Raw genomic sequence first — 20,060 nt, 5'->3', positions numbered from 1 at the left:
CTATGGGATCCTCACACCTCGCAGGGTCCTAGAACCCGGTCTCCAGCCCGAGGCTGAATGTCTACACTGCAGTTAAACAGCCTGTTACCCTGAGCCCCGTCAGCCCGAGTCAGCTGGCATGGGTCAGCCCAGGGTTTTTAACTGCAGCATAGACATCCCCATTGAGGTCTTTTTTCCATCTAGTCCATCTTCTGGCCAGTGAGCATATAATGGTTCTTCAGTTACTCATGGAAATAACCAAGTTACTCATTAAAATAATGATTTGCTCACGGTCCTAGGATCATTCTGGGTTTTCTCCAGCAAGTAACTGGCATTGATTTCTAAACACATGCTGATATCATATCATTAAAATCAAATAAACCAGGTGTTTCTGGGTAGAGATCACTGATTTTTCTAAAATGTTCTGTAAACGAGGACAGTTGGTGCTTTTTGTGAAATGCTTAGTGCTAGCCATAGTGCTGGCACACACTTCAGGTTCCCCAACATGACTTCAGTTCTACCCCTTTCTGATTGCTCTTCATACACAATTTTTGTATGTAGGGTAATGAAATGTACAACCACGTATAAAGGGTGGCTGTAGCTGGTCCCTGCCCCAAAGAGCATAGCTTGAGGGGTGATCCTCCTGTTGACTTCAGTAGGGTAGGACATGGTAACCTTGATTCATTTGGAACATGAGTCGACACTTGAATCCATCTTTGAATTTAAAGGGTTCTCTTTTCTTTAAGCAGCCTACAACTACAGAAGAGCAGACGGCCACTCTCCTAGCCAATCTGTGTGAGATGGGATTCTGTGACAGGCAGTTAAACCTGAGACTGCTGAAGAAACACAACTATAACGTAGTGCAAGTAGTTACCGAATTGCTTCAGATCAATAACAACGACTGGTACAGCAGCAGATATTGACTTCTCCTGGTAGCCGAAGCGCCCGTGTGTGACCAGACTGTTATTAAACACCACAGCCGCAGACTACTCCCAGGCTTCCTTCGGTTTGGGGTTGGGGGATAGAAGCACTTCATTTCCCGTTTTCTTGAATTCTTGATTTGTTCCTTCGCTGAAATCTCAAACACACCACCCGCGTCTCAGAATTTTATGAATCAAAGACCCGAATTTTAACTTTGCTTTAGACACTGGATAGATAGTTGAATAACTTTTAAATCTGATTTGATACTAAAGCTCTTGTATCTAGGAGATCAGTAGAATTATTTTAAACTTCTCCAACACAAGTGACAACTTCCTCTTTTACTGTGTAAGTTGTTTTTAGGCAGTTGGGAGATTTTGTTTTGCTGACCTCAGCATGAACAAACATTGGGAAGAGGGGCCAGACACTGCTGTGAAATGTAGTCTCACCTAATCTTCAAGATCTGCACACAGCTAGCAGGTTGCCACTTCTGCTGAGATTTTTTTTTTAAGTAATCAACATTTCTAATGCATGATAGAAGTATTAATAGATTAAAAATACATCCTAAGCACTCTTTTAAAAAAAAAAAGAAAGAAGAAAAGAAAAGAAAGGGTGGGGTTCTCACATGAAAGACACCTAAAAAAACCCATGATTCAAATTTATTTTAAAATACTGAAAGTATAACCAATGTTAATTTAAATGTACTTAATGAAGGTCAGGAATTTCATTGTTTAATTTCATTGTAGATAGAATGAAGCATGAGAATTAATTCACCAGCAGCTTCTGAACAGTATCTGTAATGGTGAATAGTACAAAATGTATTTCTTCAGCAAAGAAACAAAAAGTCACATAGCCTACATAAGATATTTTCCTAAAAGGGGAATAGAACTGTAGGAAAAAGTCCACCTATGAATCCTTAGGGACCTTTTGCAAAGGATGAAGGTTTGACACTTACTTTTTCCAAATCACTGCAGTGCAAACCTTCTGTTTTAGTGACAAAGAACTGAAGAATGTGATAGGTCAGGCCTATGTGGGGGTGTGAATTCTAGTTATGTTTGGGAATGTGAGTGGGAGTAAGAGGTAGGATTTGGTTTACTTCTGGTTTTAAAAAAAGCATTAACTCCAGCAGCATTAACTACCCAGTCTCTTGATGAATCAGGTTATACTGTGTAACAATTACAGTATATTGTATTCAGTTGTACTGTATGATACAATGCCATTGCGGCTTATGTGCAGTATTTGAGAAAGATGAAAACCTGAGAAAATAATTCCCCTTGAAACCTGTCAGGGCTAGGGTTTGATTCTTGGGAATGACAAGAAACCATCAGTATCCACTGCTGTGCAGTAGTGTGCCAGTACTTTGTAACTTGGAACCCAGCCATCTGGATTTGACCGCAGTGTTGACTACATTCTTATTTTGAATCTGTCATGGTTTAAGTGAATTTTTTTCCTTGCTACAGCAAAACTCAGACCATTGACAGTATTGAAAACATATTAAATTCTGATCTCTGCTGCTTCTATTTAAGGTGTTAATATTTTGACAGGATGTGGCTAAAGAGTCCAAAGCAGTATCAGTATTGTGATTGACTATATAATAATCATTAGCCATACAAATATAAATTAGTCTATTAAATAAAGTATTAAAAGAAAATATGTATCAGATACAATTTTGTTGTTTAAAACCTATTTTTATAGAAGATGCAAGATAACAAATTGTTAAACATTTATTTTGAAATACAGTGAGACTATTTTGCAGTGTGTTTTTCCCCAGTACATTTCTATCTGCTGTGGACCAATTCTAGATAATTCCTCACTTGATAAAACTGCAGTTTTAATACTTTTCCATCACCTACAGTCAGTGGCGTAGCCAGGTGGAGGGAACAGGTGGAGCATCAAAAAAGAAGGCGCCACCCGCTGCTGTGCTTTTATTGACGGGACGGTGCTTTTACTCACCCGGCGGCGCTCCGGGTCTTCGGTGGCGGGACCTTCACTCGCTCCGTGGGTCTTTGGCGGCATTTCCTTCAGTGCCGCCGAAGACACCTGGAGTGAGTGAGGGCATGCCGCCAAAGCGCTGCCGGGTGAGTAAAAATTAAAAAGGCGTCAAGATGCTCAGTGGGGGGAGCGGCCGCTGCCCCGCTCCCCCCCCAGCTATGCTACTGCCTACAGTATGTGTGCAAACTGTATGTGTAGTGTTGTAGCTCAAGCTTACAGAGAATGAAATGGTGAGGATGAAGTTCAGTTGCTGGTAAGCATCTTACTTTGAAATGGATTGTTCAACAAGAAAAACTTTTTGCTCTTAATACATACCTTCATACTGAGAGTGGGTGGTTTTTGGTTTTTTATTATTTTTTTTTGGTTCCTTTTTAAACAACTTTCCATTTGAGCTACTTTAAGTAATTGTTAAACACTGAAAGATTTGCAAGTAACTCACTTCATTTGAGATTGAAACCTTTTCAAGTTTGCAAGACCTATTCTCTTTAGTTTCCCCCTCCATAATGCTTGGGTTAGTTTTACTGTTATAACTCTAAGCCATTCTCCTGTATCCTGATCGTTTTAGATAATGTATGCTTGGACTTAAGATATATTTCTGTTGGCTTTGTATATTTTGTTAATGGATGCATGATATAATTTATAATATATTCCATAGTGCAGGTAAGGTCTTTGTATATTATTTAGAATAAGCACTTTAAAGTCTTCAAATGTGATGTAAAAAAAAAATAAAAAAAAAAAAATCTTTGCCTCAGACCTTATAATAAAATTCTTAACTATTTGTTGTTCATCAAACTCTTAAAGTGCACTTGGTAGCCTTGCAGTGATACCATGGGGGTGACAAGTACCGTTTTAATATTATGAACTGGTAGGATACCTTGTCTTTTTTTTTTTTTTTTTTTTCTTTCACTTAACTAGTGATTGATATGCCACTATGCAGATTACTTATCAAGAAAAAAGTTCATTTACGTTAGATAGCAGGGTTGAGAGCAGGAAACAAAGCATCTGAACAATTCCAGTTTTGGCACAGCTTTGGTGAGGGCCCTTGTGCGATCCCTTTGACGGATAAGGGGAGAAATACAGCAAGGGTTAATAAAGAGGGTGAGGTCACTTAACTAATGTTTCTACAGAGCTGCTGAGCATTATGACTCTGCAGATGTAGTCTGTGCCAAACTTCTTACTCCCAGCTGTGATATAAGTGAACATCTTGGTTCATTTCCTCATTCTGTTACTATTGTTCTGGTAGAAACTGCTGCTCCTTGACTTTTATCATAGTTCTGTTGAGCTGCAACCAGTGTCCAAAGGCGTGCTGAGGCCCTGAGCCAACCAAGTACGAACAGTGACACATAGGCTATGACACAGCCTAAAACTTCCCACTGTTGTACAACCCTCTGCAATTCCATAGCTGGAGGCAGTGCTGGAGAATAAGAGTGGTATAAACAGGACACCTTTATCTAATCCTAGGTACTCAGCCGTTCTCTACAGCAGTAGTGAGGGAGCTACAGCAGGGGATTAAAAGTCCTGTGTAGACAATGTTAAACACCAAAATAATGAAATGTGATTGTGGCCATAGCATAACCGTAGCTGTGCCTGCTGGATTACATTATCACATAATGGACCCAAATGTGCTGATCTACTCTATCATCCTTTTGTAGCGTTGGCAGGTAAAATCCATTTGGTATTTATTTGTATTATTCCTTTCTATCTAATTACTGTTTCAACTTCCCTGAAACATCCTCGTCTCTCAGCCAGCATCAATCTTCCTATGACACTGCTGTCAGTGAAATTTTTGTGCAGTCTGCACCAAATCTGCCAGTGGTGGTAATATCAATGTTAAACCACCCTCTGCTACTGTACAGAATTCTGCAAATAAGCATAAAGTTTCTTCTCTTTTCTGTTAAAGGGCACAGTTTGATCCCTGGCAGTGGACTGATGAGGCTACAGGCTTGCTGTACACCTGCACAAAAACACCCCTGGTGTTGCTGTGGGAGTGTGGGAGAATGACATGCTTCCCTACTGCTCCCTGGTCCTAACCTCAGAAATACATTTCCACCTCCAAAGGGCCCACTTGATGGGTTAAACAGTGGAATAAATTGCCTAGGGAGGTTGTGGAATCTCCATCTCTGGAGATATTTAAGAGTAGGTTAGATAAATGTCTATCAGGGATGGTCTAGACAGTATTTGGTCCTGCCATGAGGGCAGGGGACTGGACTCGACCTCTCGAGGTCCCTTCCAGTCCTAGAATCTATGAGGAAGTGGGTCATAGGTGTAAGGAAACTTCTGAAACCCACTAGTGGGCTGAGAGGGGCTGTAGAGCTGCTCTGTTCCTGCTGTGTAAAATCCAAGGGTGGGGCTGGGATTTCAAAGGGTGCTTAGATGCATGGGCCATACGTGCTGGAATTGAGGGTGCTGCCCCCCCCGGGGGGTTGAAGTAGTTTCCATTATATGCAGGGTTTACCGTTTGGTTCAATGGCTCTCAGCAGCCCCACTGTCAACCTGTGGAACTCCTTGCCAGAGGATGTTGTGAAGGCCAAGACTATAACAGGGTTAAAAAAAGAACTAGATACATTCCTGGAGGATACATGGCTAGTAGCCAGGCTGGGCAGGGCTGGTGTCCCTGGCCTCTGTGTGCCAGAAGCCGGGAAGGGCGGCAGGGGATGGGTCACTGGGTGATTCCCTGTTCTGTTCATCCCCTCGGGGCGCCGGGCACTGGCCACGGGCGGACAGGACACGGGGCTGGGCGGGCCCTGGGGCGGACCCGGTCTGGCTGGTCTCTGTACAAACTGCGGCCGCGGGGGAAACGAAACGCGCAGGCCCGACCCGCCGGGCCCAGACTGGCCCCAGGCCCGGGCGGTTCGGGGCCCCGCTCCCCGGGAGCGGCTCGGCGGGTGGCGGGATCCCCGGGCCGGCGGCGCCTGGGCGGGACCCGCGGGCTGCACCTGCCGGCGGGGGCGGGGAGCCGGGGCGGGGCCGGCCCGCCCCCAGCCCGAGGCGCTTTTGGTTCCGCTTTGCCCCGGCCCCGAGCGGGGCTGGCTCGGCTGCTGCCGCCGCGGGCCTGGAGGAGCCGCCGCCGGGGTAAGAGACCGGGCCTGGCTCCTGGCCGGCCGCGGGGCGGGGGAGGATCCTGGGGGGGACCCGGAAACTGGCCGCGCCTCCGTCCCCAACGTACCCCCGTCCCAGGCCTAGCCATGGGGGCCCTGCCCCGTGTGGGGGACCCCAGCACCGCCCCCTGTTCCCTGTACCCCCAGTTCCCTTCCACAGACACCCCCAGCCAGCCATGGGGGCCCTGCCCTGTGTGGGGGACCCCAGCACTGTTCCCTGTACCCCCAGCTCCCTTCCACAGACACCCCCAGCCAGCCATGGGGGCCCTGCCCCGTGTGGGGGACCCCAGCACCGCCCTGTTCCCTGTACCCCCAGCTCCCTTCCACAGACACCCCCAGCCAGCCAGGGGGGCCCTGCCCCGTGTGGGGGACCCCAGCACTGTCCCTTGTTCCCTGTACCCCCAGCTCCCTTCCACAGACACCCCCAGCCAGCCAGGGGGGCCCTGCCCCGTGTGGGGGATCCCAGCACTGTTCCCTGTACCCCCAGCTCCCTTCCACAGACACCCCCAGCCAGCCAGCCAGCCATGGGGGCCCCGCCCCGTGTGGGGGACCCCAGCACTGTCCCCTGTTCCCTGTTCCCTGTACCCCCAGCTCCCTTCCACAGACACCCCCAGCCAGCCTTGGGGGCCCTGCCCCGTGTGGGGGACCCCAGCACTGTCCCCTGTTCCCTGTTCCCTGTACCCCCAGCTCCCTTCCACAGACACCCCCAGCCAGCCATGGGGGCCCTGCCCCGTGTGGGGGACCCCAGCACTGTCCCCTGTTCCCTGTTCCCTGTACCCCCAGCTCCCTTCCACAGACACCCCCAGCCAGCCTTGGGGGCCCTGCCCTGTGTGGGGGACCCCAGCACCGCCCTGTTCCCTGTACCTCCAGCTCCCTTCCACAGACACCCCCAGCCAGCCAGGGGGGCCCTGCCCCGTGTGGGGGACCCCAGCACTGTCCCCTGTTCCCTGTACCCCCAGCTCCCTTCCACAGACACCCCCAGCCAGCCAGGGGGGCCCTGCCCCGTGTGGGGGACCCCAGCACTGTCCCCTGTTCCCTGTACCCCCAGCTCCCTTCCACAGACACCCCCAGCCAGCCAGGGGGGCCCTGCCCCGTGTGGGGGACCCCAGCACTGTCCCCTGTTCCCTGTACCCCCAGCTCCCTTCCACAGACACCCCCAGCCAGCCACGGGGGCCCTGCCCTGTGTGGGGGACCCCATCACCCAGAACTGTACTCCCAGCTCCTTCTACAGACATGCTAAGGCCCAGCCACCCCCAGCCCTGTGCCCAGAGCTAGCCATGGAGGAACCTTGCCCCCTCCCCAATACTTGTAACTTGCTCCCCTTGTCCTGGCACCTCCTGCCTCCAATACACTGGTGCCCTGTTCCCCAGGCACAGAGCCAGCAGTGGGGGATCCCTGCCAGATAAATCCAACCCCCAAATCTGTTACCTCCTCCCCTCACCCCATAGAGCCTGTAGGAAATGACATAGCTCTATTTGAAAACACTGAAACTGGCTCCTAATGAAGCAGGAAACCGATGAGCCCTGTCAGCAAGAAACATGTCACGAATAAAAGGGCTGAGCTTGAAAAATCTCATGCAACCCCACCACCCCACCCCATAGGCGCCTGTGAAAAGGGGTCCTGCTCCTTCCTAGCCACTGGCGCAAGCTCACAAACACCACATTGGAACAGAGGAGCGAATGGCACAGGTGCTGGTGCGGCCTACAGGACCGTACTATTGCAAATGGCGGGGCAGACGTTCAATACTAACCAGGCAAGCGAATGGCAGCGTGTTTAGTAGGCACTGCAGAGGTGAGAATGGCACCCTTGGATGTCTAGAGCTGTGTCATCCCTGCCAAACCAGCCTGTAGTTCAAACCCCTTTGCTGCCCATCCCGAGGAAACCCCGTGTGACTGAGAGAATTGAACAGAAATTGTGGTAGAAGTTCCCAAACCCAGACACAATCTCCCTCTTGGGGAAGCAGTGTTGCCTCCTATGGGGCTTCTGCTGTACCTGTTGGAGGCCAGTAATCTGATTCCAAGGCCAGAAGGGAACACAGGGACCATCTGGTCTGATCTCCTGCATAACGCAGGGCAGAGACCTGCCCCACAATAATTCCTAGAGCAGATCTTCTAGAAAAATATCCAGTCTCTGTTTAAAAATGGTCAGTGATGGAGAATCCACACCAACCTTTGCTAAATTGTTCCAGTGGCGAATTATCCTCTCTGTTAACAACACACACCTTATTTCCAGGCTGAGTTTGTCTAGCTTCAACTTCCAGCCATTGGATCATGTTAGACCTTTGTCTGCTAGATGGAAGAGCCCATTATCAAATTTCTGTTCCAGTGTAAGTTCTTCTAGACTGTAATCGAGTCACCCCTCAACCTGCTCTTCGTTAAGCTGAATAATGAGCTGCTTGAGTCTGTCATTGTAAGGCAGCATTTCCAGTCTTTTAATTATTCTCATGGCTCTTCTCTGAACCCTCTCCAGTTTATCAATGTCCTTGAATTGTGGGCATCAGACCTGGACACAGTATTCCAGCAGCAGTCCAGCATGATGCCTCCCCAAATATTTTTCAGTTACTGCTCTCCAGCATATAGTCCCCCATCCTGTTAGTATGGTCTATGTTCTTTGTTTCCAGATGGATGCATTTCCATTTATCTGTATTAAAACGCATTGTTTGCTTTCACCCAGTTGGCCAAGCGATCTAAATCAGTGATTTACCCACTTCATTATTTACCACTCTCCCAATTTTTGGTAAATAACTTAATCAGTGATTATTTTTTTGTTTTCTTCCAGGTCATTGATAAAAATGTTAAATAGCTTAGGGCAGAAAATCAGTCTCTGTAGGACCCCACGGGAGTCCAGGGCTTTGGAGCTGTGCTCTGGCTCCGCTCCAGCTCCAGGCAAAAACCTGCAGCTCCACTGCTCCGGAGCTGCTCCGGGCTCCAGCTCCGGGCTCCGCTCCAAAGCCCTGCGGGAAACACACCTGCTTGATAATGATTCAGTTTACATTCACATTTTGAAATCTATCAATTAACCAGTTTTTAATCCATGTGATGTGTGCTGTGTTAATTTTATATTGTTAGATTTTTTTAATCAAAATGTCATGTGATACCAAGCCAAACACCTTGCAGAAGTCTAAGTATACTACGTTAACACTGTTACCTTTATCTACCAAACTTGTCATCTTGTCAAAAAAAGATACCAAGTTAGTTTGACAGGATCTATTTTCTAAACCCCTAGTGACTTGCATTAATTACATTACCTCCTTTAAATCTTTATTAATTGAGGCCCATATCAGCAGCTCCATTATCTTGCCCAGGATCTATGTGAGATTGACATGCCTGTAATTAGCCAAGTCATCCCATTTACTGTTTTTAAAAATGGCACAACATTAGCTTTCTTCCAGTCTTCTGGAACGTCCCTGGTGCTCCAAGACTTACTGAAAATCATCATTAACAGTCCAGAGAGCTCCTCAGCAGCTCTTTTAAAACTCTTGGGAGTAAGTCATCTGGACCTGCTGATTTAAAAATCTCTGATTTTAGTAGATTCTGTTTAACATCCTCCAGAGATATTACTGGAATGAAAAGTGTGTTATCATCACTCTAGGAAGAGACTGCACCATTTGTCGTCCCCCTTTCCCCCCCCCCCAATACAGAACAGAAATATTTATCCAACACTTCTGCCTTTTCTGCATTATTACTGAGTTTTACTGTTTCCATCTAGCAATTGACCAATACCATTGTCAGGATTCTTTTTGCTAATATATTTTAAAAAACTTCTTACTATCCTTAACTCTGCTGGCCATAGATTTCTCCTTGTGCTTCCCTTATTGATTTTCTACAGTTCCTTACTTCTAATTCATATACATTACCATCCGCTTCCCCTTTCTTCCATTTATTATTTTCTAGAGCTGCCTTCACTAACTCCACCCCAGGTTGCTGCTTTTAACAAGCAAAGCCTTCCTGCCCCTTTGGCCTAGCATTTGCATGCAGCATCACTAGTGATGCACTTGTCTGTTGTGATAGGCAGCAAGCTGTCAGTCCTTTGGGCCTTCTGAAATGATACTCGTTTATCAGCTTCCAGCACCATCCTTCAAATGTGTTTTGTTCTTTGATCAAGGAGTTGCTCTTTTCTTGTTTGTGAAGTGCCATGCATGCACACGGTACTGTATAAATAATAATAGTTACACAGTCAGTGCGGCTTCTTCCCAGCACCCAGATTATCTACATACATTATTAGACCATCTTTTTGTATCTTGCAAACCACACCAGCCCAAGCTCTCTCCCTCAGGGGTTAAGCATATAAGAGCGATTTTATACTGGGAATGAAAGTCACAGCTAAGAGTGCTGTTCTAATCTACTGCAAATCAGCAAAGGAAAGGGTTAATCTTATGCTTGGCTTTCCCTTGACATCAGCAGGGGTTTCCCAGGCCCTATAGTCTTTTGTCCTAGTTGATGAAAAACCACCTCTTTAATTCCTCCTCCTCATTTTTTACTCCTGGAACAGGAAAACAAAGTCCAAGTATTAATAGGGGGAAATTTGCAAGGGTAAGAGGCTGAGACCGAACTGGCCAGAGGAATCTTTGAAGCCTCTAGCTCAGCGGTTCTCAAACTCTGGGTTGCGACCCCATTTTAATGGGGTCACCAGGGCCAGCGTTACACTCGCTGGGCCCCGCCGCTTGGGGCTGAAGCTGGAGGGCTTGAGCCTGGGGCAGCAGGGCTCTGCCCCCCCCAACTCAGCCCAGGGTGGGGGGGCTCAGGCTCTGGCCCCCTCCCACCTGGAGTCACGTAGTAATTTTTGTTGGCAGAAGGGGGTCATGGTGCAATGAGGTTTGAGAACCACGGCCTGGCTTTCCAAAGGACGCTGCAGAGCTAAGGGATAGGTCCTTAATAGAAAAGCCTGGGATCAAAAATTGCAGAGTCACTGGAATCTTTCCGGTCTCAGGGCCCATGTTCTCCCCTGCAACCTTCCAAAGTGCAGGACTGCAAAAGGGTTGGGTGCGCAGTGGATGCAGTAACTCAGCAAATGGGGTCTCAGGGAGCTGCTGTGGGGAGATCCCCTTGTGATCAAACCACTGCACCACTGTTGATTATCTTACCTCCTTACTTGAATGAAGTCCAAAGGCTTCCTTTGTCACCAGGAATATCCCTGCTTGCCTCCACCTGGTAAATATAAGCGGAGTTTGCTGAGACTCTGACGCTGAGCTCTCAGCAGCGCTGGTCTCTGAGGTCTGGGGACTAAAGGAGAGGTCTGGATGTGTCCGTGGGTGTTGCACCCCACATCCCCAAGTTCTTTTCTCCAGCGCGTTTCAAGCAAGAATCAAGAGTGGTTCTTTACATCCAGCCTCTCATCCTTCTCGGTGAGTGCAATTAGTCTTCCTTTAGGCCCTTTCTGTCGAGAAGCAGCCTGTCTCTCAGTCATTAAAGCAAGGCTGCCTAGACTAGAGAGCAATCCTCGCCCCTTTCTGCTGGCAGCTGACATCATGGAGGAAGCTGCATTCACATGGGCTGGTGGTAGAATATTGTTCTTTCACTTCTGCTATTTTTCTTCTTTTGTTGCAAACTCTCTTTAATAATAAGCCTGGCTGTGGGCTCATTCTGACAGCTGATTCACCAGTTTCTGATTGCAAGGGGCTGCAGTGAACCAGGAAGAGGATCTGAGAAGTCATTTTGGTTTAAACTAAAGGGGAGAGACAAATGCTGATCTGATTTTAATTAGGCATCTGTTTAGTAAGGTTAAGTTTGGTGAGGGGTTGATGCATTCAAAAGTGAGCGCATGCGTGTGTGTGTGCCCAGTATTTTTGCTGCCAATTGGGTGAGTGATCTGCCATAGGAAAAGAACCTTGGAATTGTTACTTGTAGATTTTTGCAGTGATGCTGCCACCCCCTAGAATTCAAAAATTCATGAGTCAGACCCCCAAAATTAATGAGATTGGAAAAAGCAAAACACACAGGGTTCTTTTTATTTACCTTCTGTTTTTGTAGCCATTAGCTCACGCTCGAGTCAAGTTTCTTCCCTGTAACCACTAGGGCTAGAAAAAACTTACTTTTAATTTTTTTAAATTGAAAGCTGAGATTCTGACACATTCCCGTGACTCCAGGAGGTGGGGTTTCAGGAAGTACTCCAACTAGTGCAATATTTGCTATTAAAAACACAAGAGTTAGCAGGACTGATTAATAAAGAGACTTTTTTCTGGAATGTTTTTTGGTTTTGGATCTAGTGAAAAATTCTCTTTCAACTATGGGCGAAACGTTCTCCCGGTTCTGGAAGGTCTCCGACCAGAAGGAGAGGGGAGGGAAATCGATTCTGCGCAGGAAATCGGCTGATGAGGATGAAGTCACCAATTATGGCACTATCAATGGAGGAGACTCTGCCGCATCCTGCATGCCCTGTGTGGGCACTGTGAGTCGGGGCTGCATCAACTGCCCAACGTGCCAGGGAACGGGAAGGATCCCCAGGGGTAGGTGGTTCTTGTGTGTGCTTGGTCAGTGGTTTCCAGCCTTTCCAGGCACTTCACCAAACAGACCTCTGCTTGTTGCGTCTCGCTCAGCTGTGCGTCCTATGGAACACCAGTCATGATGGAGCATTGCATGCTGTGACCTGCAGGCTCCATCTCTGTACTAAAGAGAGAGCCTGCGATCGGCTCCATCTTGCGTTAATCAGTGCAAGACCTGGGGCTGTTGGAAGGTATCCGTGCAGCCCCAAGTTAGCCAAGCTCAGTCTGTCTCTGTGCTTGGCTGAAGCCAACAAGGGTTATTTGAGTTAGACCCCTGCATCCCTCTGATGGGGCAGCATTTGTAACGAGAATGCTGATGGACCCTAAACTGCAGCCTGATGTGCCCTGTTCACTACTGCACCCAGTGCGATGCATCTCTTCTGACCTGCGCCTCTTATCTTCTGTCTTTCAGAGCAGGAGAAGCAGTTGGTGGCTCTGATTCCATACGGTGACCAGAGGCTGAAGCCCAGACGAACGTAAAGTCCTGTTTCTCCCTTGTTCTTTTAATGCTCTGGCTGCGTTTAAATGGGTGCAGCTGGGGGGCGCAGCATTACAGGAGGAATCTGTTTGCAGAGGTTCATTTAAAAGCTTCGTTGCTCGTTGGGCCCCGAGCTGCAGTGGGTTTTGATGCCTGCAGGGCATCTGTCCTGTGTTGGCAGTGGGCTGTAGTAGCACTTCTTGATGCAGGAGGGACTGTGGGCTGGGATTCTGGCCTAGTTCTGTTTGAAAAGGGCCATGTGGGACTGCTGACTTCCAGCAGTGACAAGCAGCATGTTTCTGGGTCTGAAACCCACCCCCTCCTGGCCCCAACGTGAACGTGCTGCCACTACTGCACAATCCCTTTGCAGGCCCTCATGTCTTGGTGCTTACTGTGTCTGAGCTGGCACTCGTGCCACCCTGTGCTTGTCCAACCCTGTAGAGTCAGGGCTGCAGGACAGGGCTGGACCAGGCGAGTTATGATCCTTTGATGCTGTCTTGCAGGAAGCTCTATGTGTCCCTTGCCGTGACGATTTGCCTGCTGATGTCCTCTCTCATCATCTTCTTCCTGTTCCCTCGCTCCATTGCTGTGCAGCCCGCAGGGCTGAATGCCTCCTCCATTGCCTTTAATTCCACCGTTCTCAGTATCGATCTCAACATGACAGTGAGTTCCCAGCGCAGCGCGTACGGTGACATTGAGCTCGTATCTCATTCTCAGTCCATAGCTTGGCTCACTTCTAAGCCTTGAGGATAGCGCGGCAGGTCAGTAGGGAGCTAGGTGGCAGAGCTGTGCGCACATAGCGGGGCAGCAGGCAAGACTGGAGTGGCCCGTCAGAAATGAGGCATGTTGGAGCAGTGTGTGATGGTGCTGGGTGGAAGTGAGCTATGTAACAAATGTTGGGAATTTTGTCGCTGTGTGTTGCATCTTTCCTCCGCTTTCAGCCCAGCCATGACTGCGGGACAGGGAGCAGAGCGGGGGCAAGTGATCCCCAGAGCAGCTCTGGGGCAGGTGAGCAGCTTTGCTCCTGTAAAGAGCTAGTGACTCTCACCCAAATGCGATGTTGGGTGTTTCCTTGGGACAATCCTCAGCAGAGGGGAATTGCCACGGCTCAGCTACCAGTGTCTGAGGACTGGTGTTTGCAGGGGTGTGCTGCTGCAAGGTCACTGCATGGAAATCCAGCACACGCGTTACCCTCGCTGTGTGAGGGCTTCGGGCTGAGTTTGTCTCTCTCCTTAGAACGTGTTGAATGTAACCAACAACAACTTCTACCCAGTCACTGTCACCCAACTGGACATTGAGGTCTTACACCTGTCCGTGGTGATAGGGAAAACCACCAAGAAGTACCTGCTGAATATCGGCCCTTTGCACAGCAGCCAGGTGGGTGCTGCTGCCTCTTGCTGCCCTATCGAAATGTCTGGCCCCCTTTGGGTGGGGAGAAATAGTGGTCCCCTTCTCTGTTGCCTTGTAGTTCTATTGCCCCAGGGGCAGAGCATCCCTTCACTGCCTCCCCCCCCCATTCCTGTCTTTCCAGGTGCCCATTCACTTGCTGGCCCAGGGCAGTACTTAGCAAACACGGGAGGCAAAAGACCGAATGCTGAGGTCTCATATGGGTGTTTCTTGCACCGGTTCATGCTGCGTATTGTAACTCTGTCGAGATCTGCCATGTTGTAACTTGGTCCCAACACAATGTGGATTGGATTTTAAATACTGGCTCTGAGCTGTGTGGAATTGATGGGATCATCTTTAATTCTCTCTGTGCTCGGCTCACTGGGCTGCACCTGTACATGGTTACTGTAATCTCTGTAAATCTCCAACTAACTCGTCTGTTTTACTTGCAGATCTATTATGCAGTCTCCAGTATTATACGGGACTATAATACCTAGTAAGTATTTCTCAGAGACTTACTTACCAGCCAGGAAAGTAGCATTAATGTTTCTGGACTTTTCTCAAGGGGCAGTCTGGCATAAATTTATAACTTGGGCGGTAGCCTCATTCTATCTGACCCTGCAGTGCAGCTGAGAATGTGTCCCTTTGATTTTCGTGTATGTAATCATGTTGGGACAGAAACCCAGCATGTCCATTTTACATTCCTTTCTAGTTCTTCTGCAGTAAATGTTTTCCCAGCCTGCAACTGACAAGACTGTATCACTTTCAAATCTAATATCCCCACAGATTAATAAATCTGGTTTGGAAATGCCTGTTACAAATTAGTCCATCTGTGTGCAGTTAAGTGTATCTACCACCCCCAATCTCTGTGAATGAGCAGTTTGCTGATTCTCCACAGGCATCTTGTGCGATCTGTTTCCTGCTCTGCCCATGGTGGGGAGATGTCAGGTGTTGCTGGAATGTGAATTCTCCCACCTTGTTCTGCTTGATGCATTTGCAGGAAGGGTGTCAGGTCTACACTACAAACTTCTGTTGAGGTTGTGATCTCTGACCAAATTAGCTGCGTCAGTAAAAGCCCCTAATGTAGATGCAGATATACTGGCAAAATGGCACTTTCACCAGAATAGCTTATATTGCTCAAGGAGGGGAGGGGGGCATGGCTGGAATAAGTTTTGTCAGCTAAAGGCTTAAAGGAATAAGGTTTGCCAGTATAAGCAGTCTCCATACAAGGAGTGCTTTGCCAAGTAAGCCGATCGGTCCAGCCACATAGACAAAGTCTTTCAAGTGTAGACCTGATCGGAGAAGCACTTCGGAGAAGCTTGCGCTCTCTCGCCAGGCCTGGGTTGCTCTGTGGTGCAGGACGGGTCTTGTGTGATGAAAACATTGTACTGCAAAATTAAGTCTCTATTTTCTGTCTCCTAAGCAACATCTGCACCTGGATCAAAATCAAAGTCCACAACGTTCTACTGCACATACAGTAAGTGGCGTTTGGTTAAAAGCGAATCACTCGCTGTTGATCTGCGTGGTCCCAAACATTCCTCACTGAGGCGATCTGGATTTCTCTTTGTATTAGTGCTTTCAGAGACCAAGACTGTTCGAAGTTGTAATTAGTCTTTCCCCAGGTAGGTTTGCAACTGTTGGCGTGGGTGTGTCACAGTTATTTGAATTTCAAGGGGGAAGTCACCCAAGCTCTTGGTGCAGGGGAGCATGCCTGGACTTCAGCCCCAGGGAGCTCCAGCAGTGCAAACCCAGAGTGTTGGTGAGGTGACTTGTACAGTGGTACTGTTTCTGCCTGCATTGGGAACAGCTATACCTGTGTCTGGGGTGAATGGTGCAGGAGGAGAATGAGCTTGGCCTGTTCCCCAAAGGATAGATCCTGTACATCCCCCATGTTGGGGCAGAGTGACTCAGACTCGTGCTTGAGGTCTTCAGCATTTGAACAAAGACCCCAGCTGCTCAGATGGCTGAGACACCAGGGTGTGAAGGAACAAAGCACATTCTCTCTTCTGCAGACATCCTGCCCTGGCCCCATCTTCTGCAGACAGCCTGGCTGCAGAGGAGGTCCTGGCCAGGAAGATGGCCTGAAGGCATTGCACTCAGCTTGACTGCATGTGAATTGTGCTGTATTTTGAATGAGCCAGTGAGAGCAGCCCACACCAGGCAAACCGAGAAAGCTTTGCCTCCTCCTCCTAGGGAGGTGGGAGTGAGTGTGGGCCCACACAATCCTTCCCAGGGGTTGGTCAGTAACATGACCCAGAAACTGACCTGCCATTGACGACAGTTTCCTGTCTGGTGGCCAATGGAGCAGTGACCACAAACCCATTTCCAACACTGTTCTTGAACCATGGCTTAGAGTGCGGCTCTCAGCTGCGGCCCATGTGACCTCCTCGGGGCCATACAGGTAGTATTGGATGCGGCCCACATAACACATTGTGGGCTGCATATGCAGCCCGCAATGGTAAATAAGTTGAGAACCACTGGCTCAGACATAGTGTGGTCAAGTCCTTGTGGTACATTCTGGGATGAGAATGGTTTGGCCTGTCTGCTCTAGCAGTTAAACAATCTGTATCCCCTCTGATACAGGTACTGAGACCTAGTGTTGACGGGTCTGAGTATCGAGTAGGATGGTGTGAATATCTGCAGTGGCGCTGGGCCGAGCGGCTACAGCTCCTGCAGTCACACCATCTATCTGCTGGCCATCGTTGTCACTCGCAGGAGGCAGAAGGTGACCTTTGCTGCCTCTCCTCTGTGTTGTGCCACTTCCCAGTGGTGTTAGCCCTGTGGTGCCTGGCATGGTAGGGTACAAACTGTTCTTTGCTGTAACACTGAGAACAGAATGGGAAGGTATGTGCTGCTGTCGCGCTACGTTGTCGCTTCGACTACGCAAGTGCTCGGTTTGTTTGGCATGACCTTTAAGGAGCAGGCAGAGGTGCAGAGGCTGTAGCAGTGAATGGGTCCAGCTTTAAAGGCTGTGTTAGAAGAACATTGCAGATTGCTGATAGGGGATCGCTTAAATGCTGCCTTAAAAATTAATGTGGTCTGAGGGAGCCCCCTACAAATGTGTGAAACGGGGCAGCTCGGCCTGGACTTGTGGTGTGAGTGGTTTGGCGTTTCAGAGTAAGAAAGACGAAAATTGTGCGAGTGGTTGGGAAAGGCCACAATGGAACTTTAAGGAAAAGTGAAATCCCAGCAGAAGATCCAGCTTGGTGCTTTCAAATCTCTTTATAGTTCAAGTAAAATGGATTATTGTGTGTTGCAGGGGCACCCTAACCTGCTCGTACCTGTGCCACTCGGAGCAGCTGGCTTTTGAGAGCTACAAGTATGTGGACTGTAGAGGGAATGCGACGCTGCCTCACCCGCTGTACCACCGCCCACCATGATGGGGTCACTGGACGGTGACATTCTTCTGTCGCAAAGGCAAGTTGTACCAGGGACACAGCAACTCCAGGGGCTTCTCGTCCAAGCCACTGTGATTTTAAACAGGACATTTGGCTCTCCCTTGGGAGGAGACGTTCAGTCTGCTGCTGTTTCCTGGTTACAGACTGAAAGAATTTCATGAACTTGGAACACGCTGCTCTGAGTTTGCAATTCCCCTTTGTATCCTGTATGGGGGTTGGCATCAGCAGAGTGTGCACACTGTATAGGGAAATTGCTGTATTAACTGATTAAGAGAACTCTGCTAGGTTGTTAGCTGCCTTGTCCTGTGCAGTATTTCACTATTGCACTAGTGAACAGGTAACACATTACCTGTTGGTCAAATCAGCTCTCCTGCCAAATAACATTTTTGTGCCTGTGCCCTGTGGTGTGGGCGCTCTTGGCTGGAGAGCATCCCCTACTGATTCTTGGATAGCAATCACACCCCGGCTCTGCGAAGCAGGGAGAAACCCAACTGCACTGACATCTAAGAACCTCTGGCTCTTAAATAACAAGCACTGAATAATGGGCTAAAACTCTGCCTGGTTTGCACCGAGAGGGGTAAGGGTGGTGTAGTGGATGTCGAGGGAGGCTGGGTAAGTATGTTCAGTCCCTGACTTTTCCTAATCCTATCAGAGGGATTGTCTCGCATGAAGGGTTGTGCAGTCCAGATCGATGCAGCGGCCACGGTCTATCTTGTACCCAAAGTGATCAAACTCTGCTGCATCCTTGCAGCATGGAGGCGGGGAGGAGAGGGATTGCTACTTCCCAGATGGCAGAGGAAGGTGAGGGGCCCATCATGCATTCTCCACACAGCACATGCCATTTTCTGGGGCACTCCCTTGTGGGCTCCTGTATTAAGGAGTTTAACTTTAATGAGTGGCAGGAGTCTTACTTGGATAAGAAAAGCTCTGTTCGTGCAAATGCCAGGAAACAACAGTTGCCGTTTATACCTATTTGTAGCATTTTCTATGAGGGAAGGAGCCCTGGCCGCTCTTCCACCCTCTCTCCAGAGCCTTGTACGGTACAGACTCATTCTCTGTAGGAACAGCTCAGGCAGAGGATGCACACTCACGTTACTGCCTGCTAGACCCATGGGCATAAGCACCCTCCTTAGATCCCAGCGTTGCTAATGACTGGCACATTCTGCCTGGATGGATGGATGTATAGAAATTGCTGGGCATATGATCTGACCCAGAACAGCCCAACATCGCCCTAAACGCCTCTCCAGCCAGATGGGACATGGTGGGAAAAGCAACATGCATCAGAGTAGTTGGGAGAGGAAACCTTTGTGCCTCAGCAAAGAACTAATCACCGTCCACAAGACCCCTGCCCCTGGGGTGGCACTCAGCAGGGACTCCAAGGAGCCTGCCCTTCCTAGAGGTCCCAGCAGGGCAGTGTTCTGTAGCTTGCCTTTCATTTACCTGCTCTGTGGATCCAGAGGTCCAGTCTCCAGGGCTCCCAAACTAGCACATTTCAGCGGAGGCATGTTAATCATTAAGTGTCTTTTCCTGATCGTTTATATGTTCCATTAAGGTTCCCATGGATTAATTCCCTGCCTGAGGCAGGGGCGAGGAAGCACCTTGTGTTCTGAAAGCGTCTCTTGTCTGTTGGCTCATGTCCTTTTCCATCATCTCTCACTGTATGTTTGTATTCGCGGTGTTGTTGCACCTGCTCTGCTATTCTCTTCTCGCTGTCTCTGCCCCGGCACAGTCGTTGAGAGCTGGCTGTGCTCTGGCATGGCTGTGCCTGTGTTATATGCCTGCATCAGTCTGTTCACAAATAAAAAGGGCTTTGTAAAATCAGAGTGGTGCTTCCTCCTTATGATCTGTGCTGGGACAACTCCTGGGAATGCTGAGCGGGGACCTGATTCCCTGGGGAAATCAGTCTCCACATAGCGTTACAGTGACACCTGCTGGCCAGTGGGAGTCACTGCATATTATGGCTTAAAAAGGGAGGAGGGAGGTTTTAAATGGGAAAACCAAGGCCTCCACGAAGGCGCATGCTGAACATCCCCTCCCAGGAGAGCAATGTCCAGGGACACCCAGGGTTTTGCAGTTAACTTCTGCCAGAGGCCTGAGGCAGGAGTTGCTCTCATCGGCTGGTTGTGCATAGCAGCATCCTATAGGGCAGTTTCTCTGTAGCTGTAAATGCAGCACACTGAGATCAAATTCTATTTACAGGCCTTTCTTGGTGTCTGATCACCTCCCGTACGTCAGTGCATTTTCATCACAACCCACCCCATGAGGAAGGGATGTGTGACTATTTCAGCTTTACAGATAAGGAATTGAAAGGAAAGGGACTTGTCTGAAGT

At 48.8% G+C, this 20,060-nt stretch overlaps 2 protein-coding genes across 14 annotated transcripts in view; both read left to right on the top strand.

The window, feature by feature from the left end:
- The window catches only part of NBR1 (NBR1 autophagy cargo receptor), a 30,108-nt gene extending 26,468 nt beyond the window's left edge, over positions 1–3,640 (top strand). For 6 of the 9 annotated variants that reach the window (XM_065577583.1, XM_065577584.1, XM_065577580.1 and 3 more), the window contains one exon: positions 726–3,640. In XM_065577583.1, the coding sequence (XP_065433655.1) occupies positions 726–902 (177 nt within the window). In that variant the 3' untranslated portion in view covers positions 903–3,640. The remainder of the gene's footprint in view (positions 1–725) is intronic. The other 3 variants (XM_065577585.1, XM_065577581.1, XM_065577588.1) reach the window with 1 other exon arrangement.
- A 2,046-nt stretch (positions 3,641–5,686) lies between these two features.
- Positions 5,687–19,548, top strand: TMEM106A (transmembrane protein 106A). 5 transcript variants are annotated; one of them, XM_065577590.1, is made up of 9 exons: positions 5,902–5,961; positions 8,220–8,313; positions 12,193–12,432; positions 12,881–12,944; positions 13,450–13,609; positions 14,183–14,323; positions 14,785–14,828; positions 15,756–15,809; positions 17,592–19,548. In XM_065577590.1, exons 2-9 carry the CDS (start codon positions 8,280–8,282, stop codon positions 17,710–17,712), a joined length of 858 nt encoding a protein of 285 aa, XP_065433662.1. In that variant the 5' UTR covers positions 5,902–5,961; positions 8,220–8,279; the 3' UTR covers positions 17,713–19,548. The 5 variants fall into 5 exon arrangements, with proteins under 5 accessions (XP_065433661.1, XP_065433662.1, XP_042699953.2 ...); XM_065577589.1 differs by lacking the exon at positions 8,220–8,313 and having other exon boundaries at positions 5,687–5,961; XM_042844019.2 differs by lacking the exons at positions 5,902–5,961; positions 8,220–8,313 and adding an exon at positions 7,436–7,778.
- The last annotated feature ends 512 nt before the right edge of the window (positions 19,549–20,060 follow it).

The sequence above is a fragment of the Chrysemys picta genome, chromosome 24, assembly GCF_011386835.1.
Source record: "Chrysemys picta bellii isolate R12L10 chromosome 24, ASM1138683v2, whole genome shotgun sequence".
Taxonomy (NCBI): Eukaryota; Metazoa; Chordata; order Testudines; family Emydidae; genus Chrysemys; species Chrysemys picta.
The sequence above is the reverse complement of the archived record's forward strand: the minus strand, read 5'-3'. Positions and strand labels throughout refer to the sequence as shown.

Coding starts and splice junctions, on each gene's coding strand:
- TMEM106A (XM_042844019.2), top strand. CDS start 7,667: ATGGCACAGGTGCTGGTGCGGCCTACAGGACCGTACTATTGCAAATGG. Junction 12,433..12,880: donor AACGGGAAGGATCCCCAGGG/GTAGGTGGTTCT, acceptor TCTGTCTTTCAG/AGCAGGAGAAGCAGTTGGTG. Junction 14,829..15,755: donor ATACGGGACTATAATACCTA/GTAAGTATTTCT, acceptor CTGTCTCCTAAG/CAACATCTGCACCTGGATCA.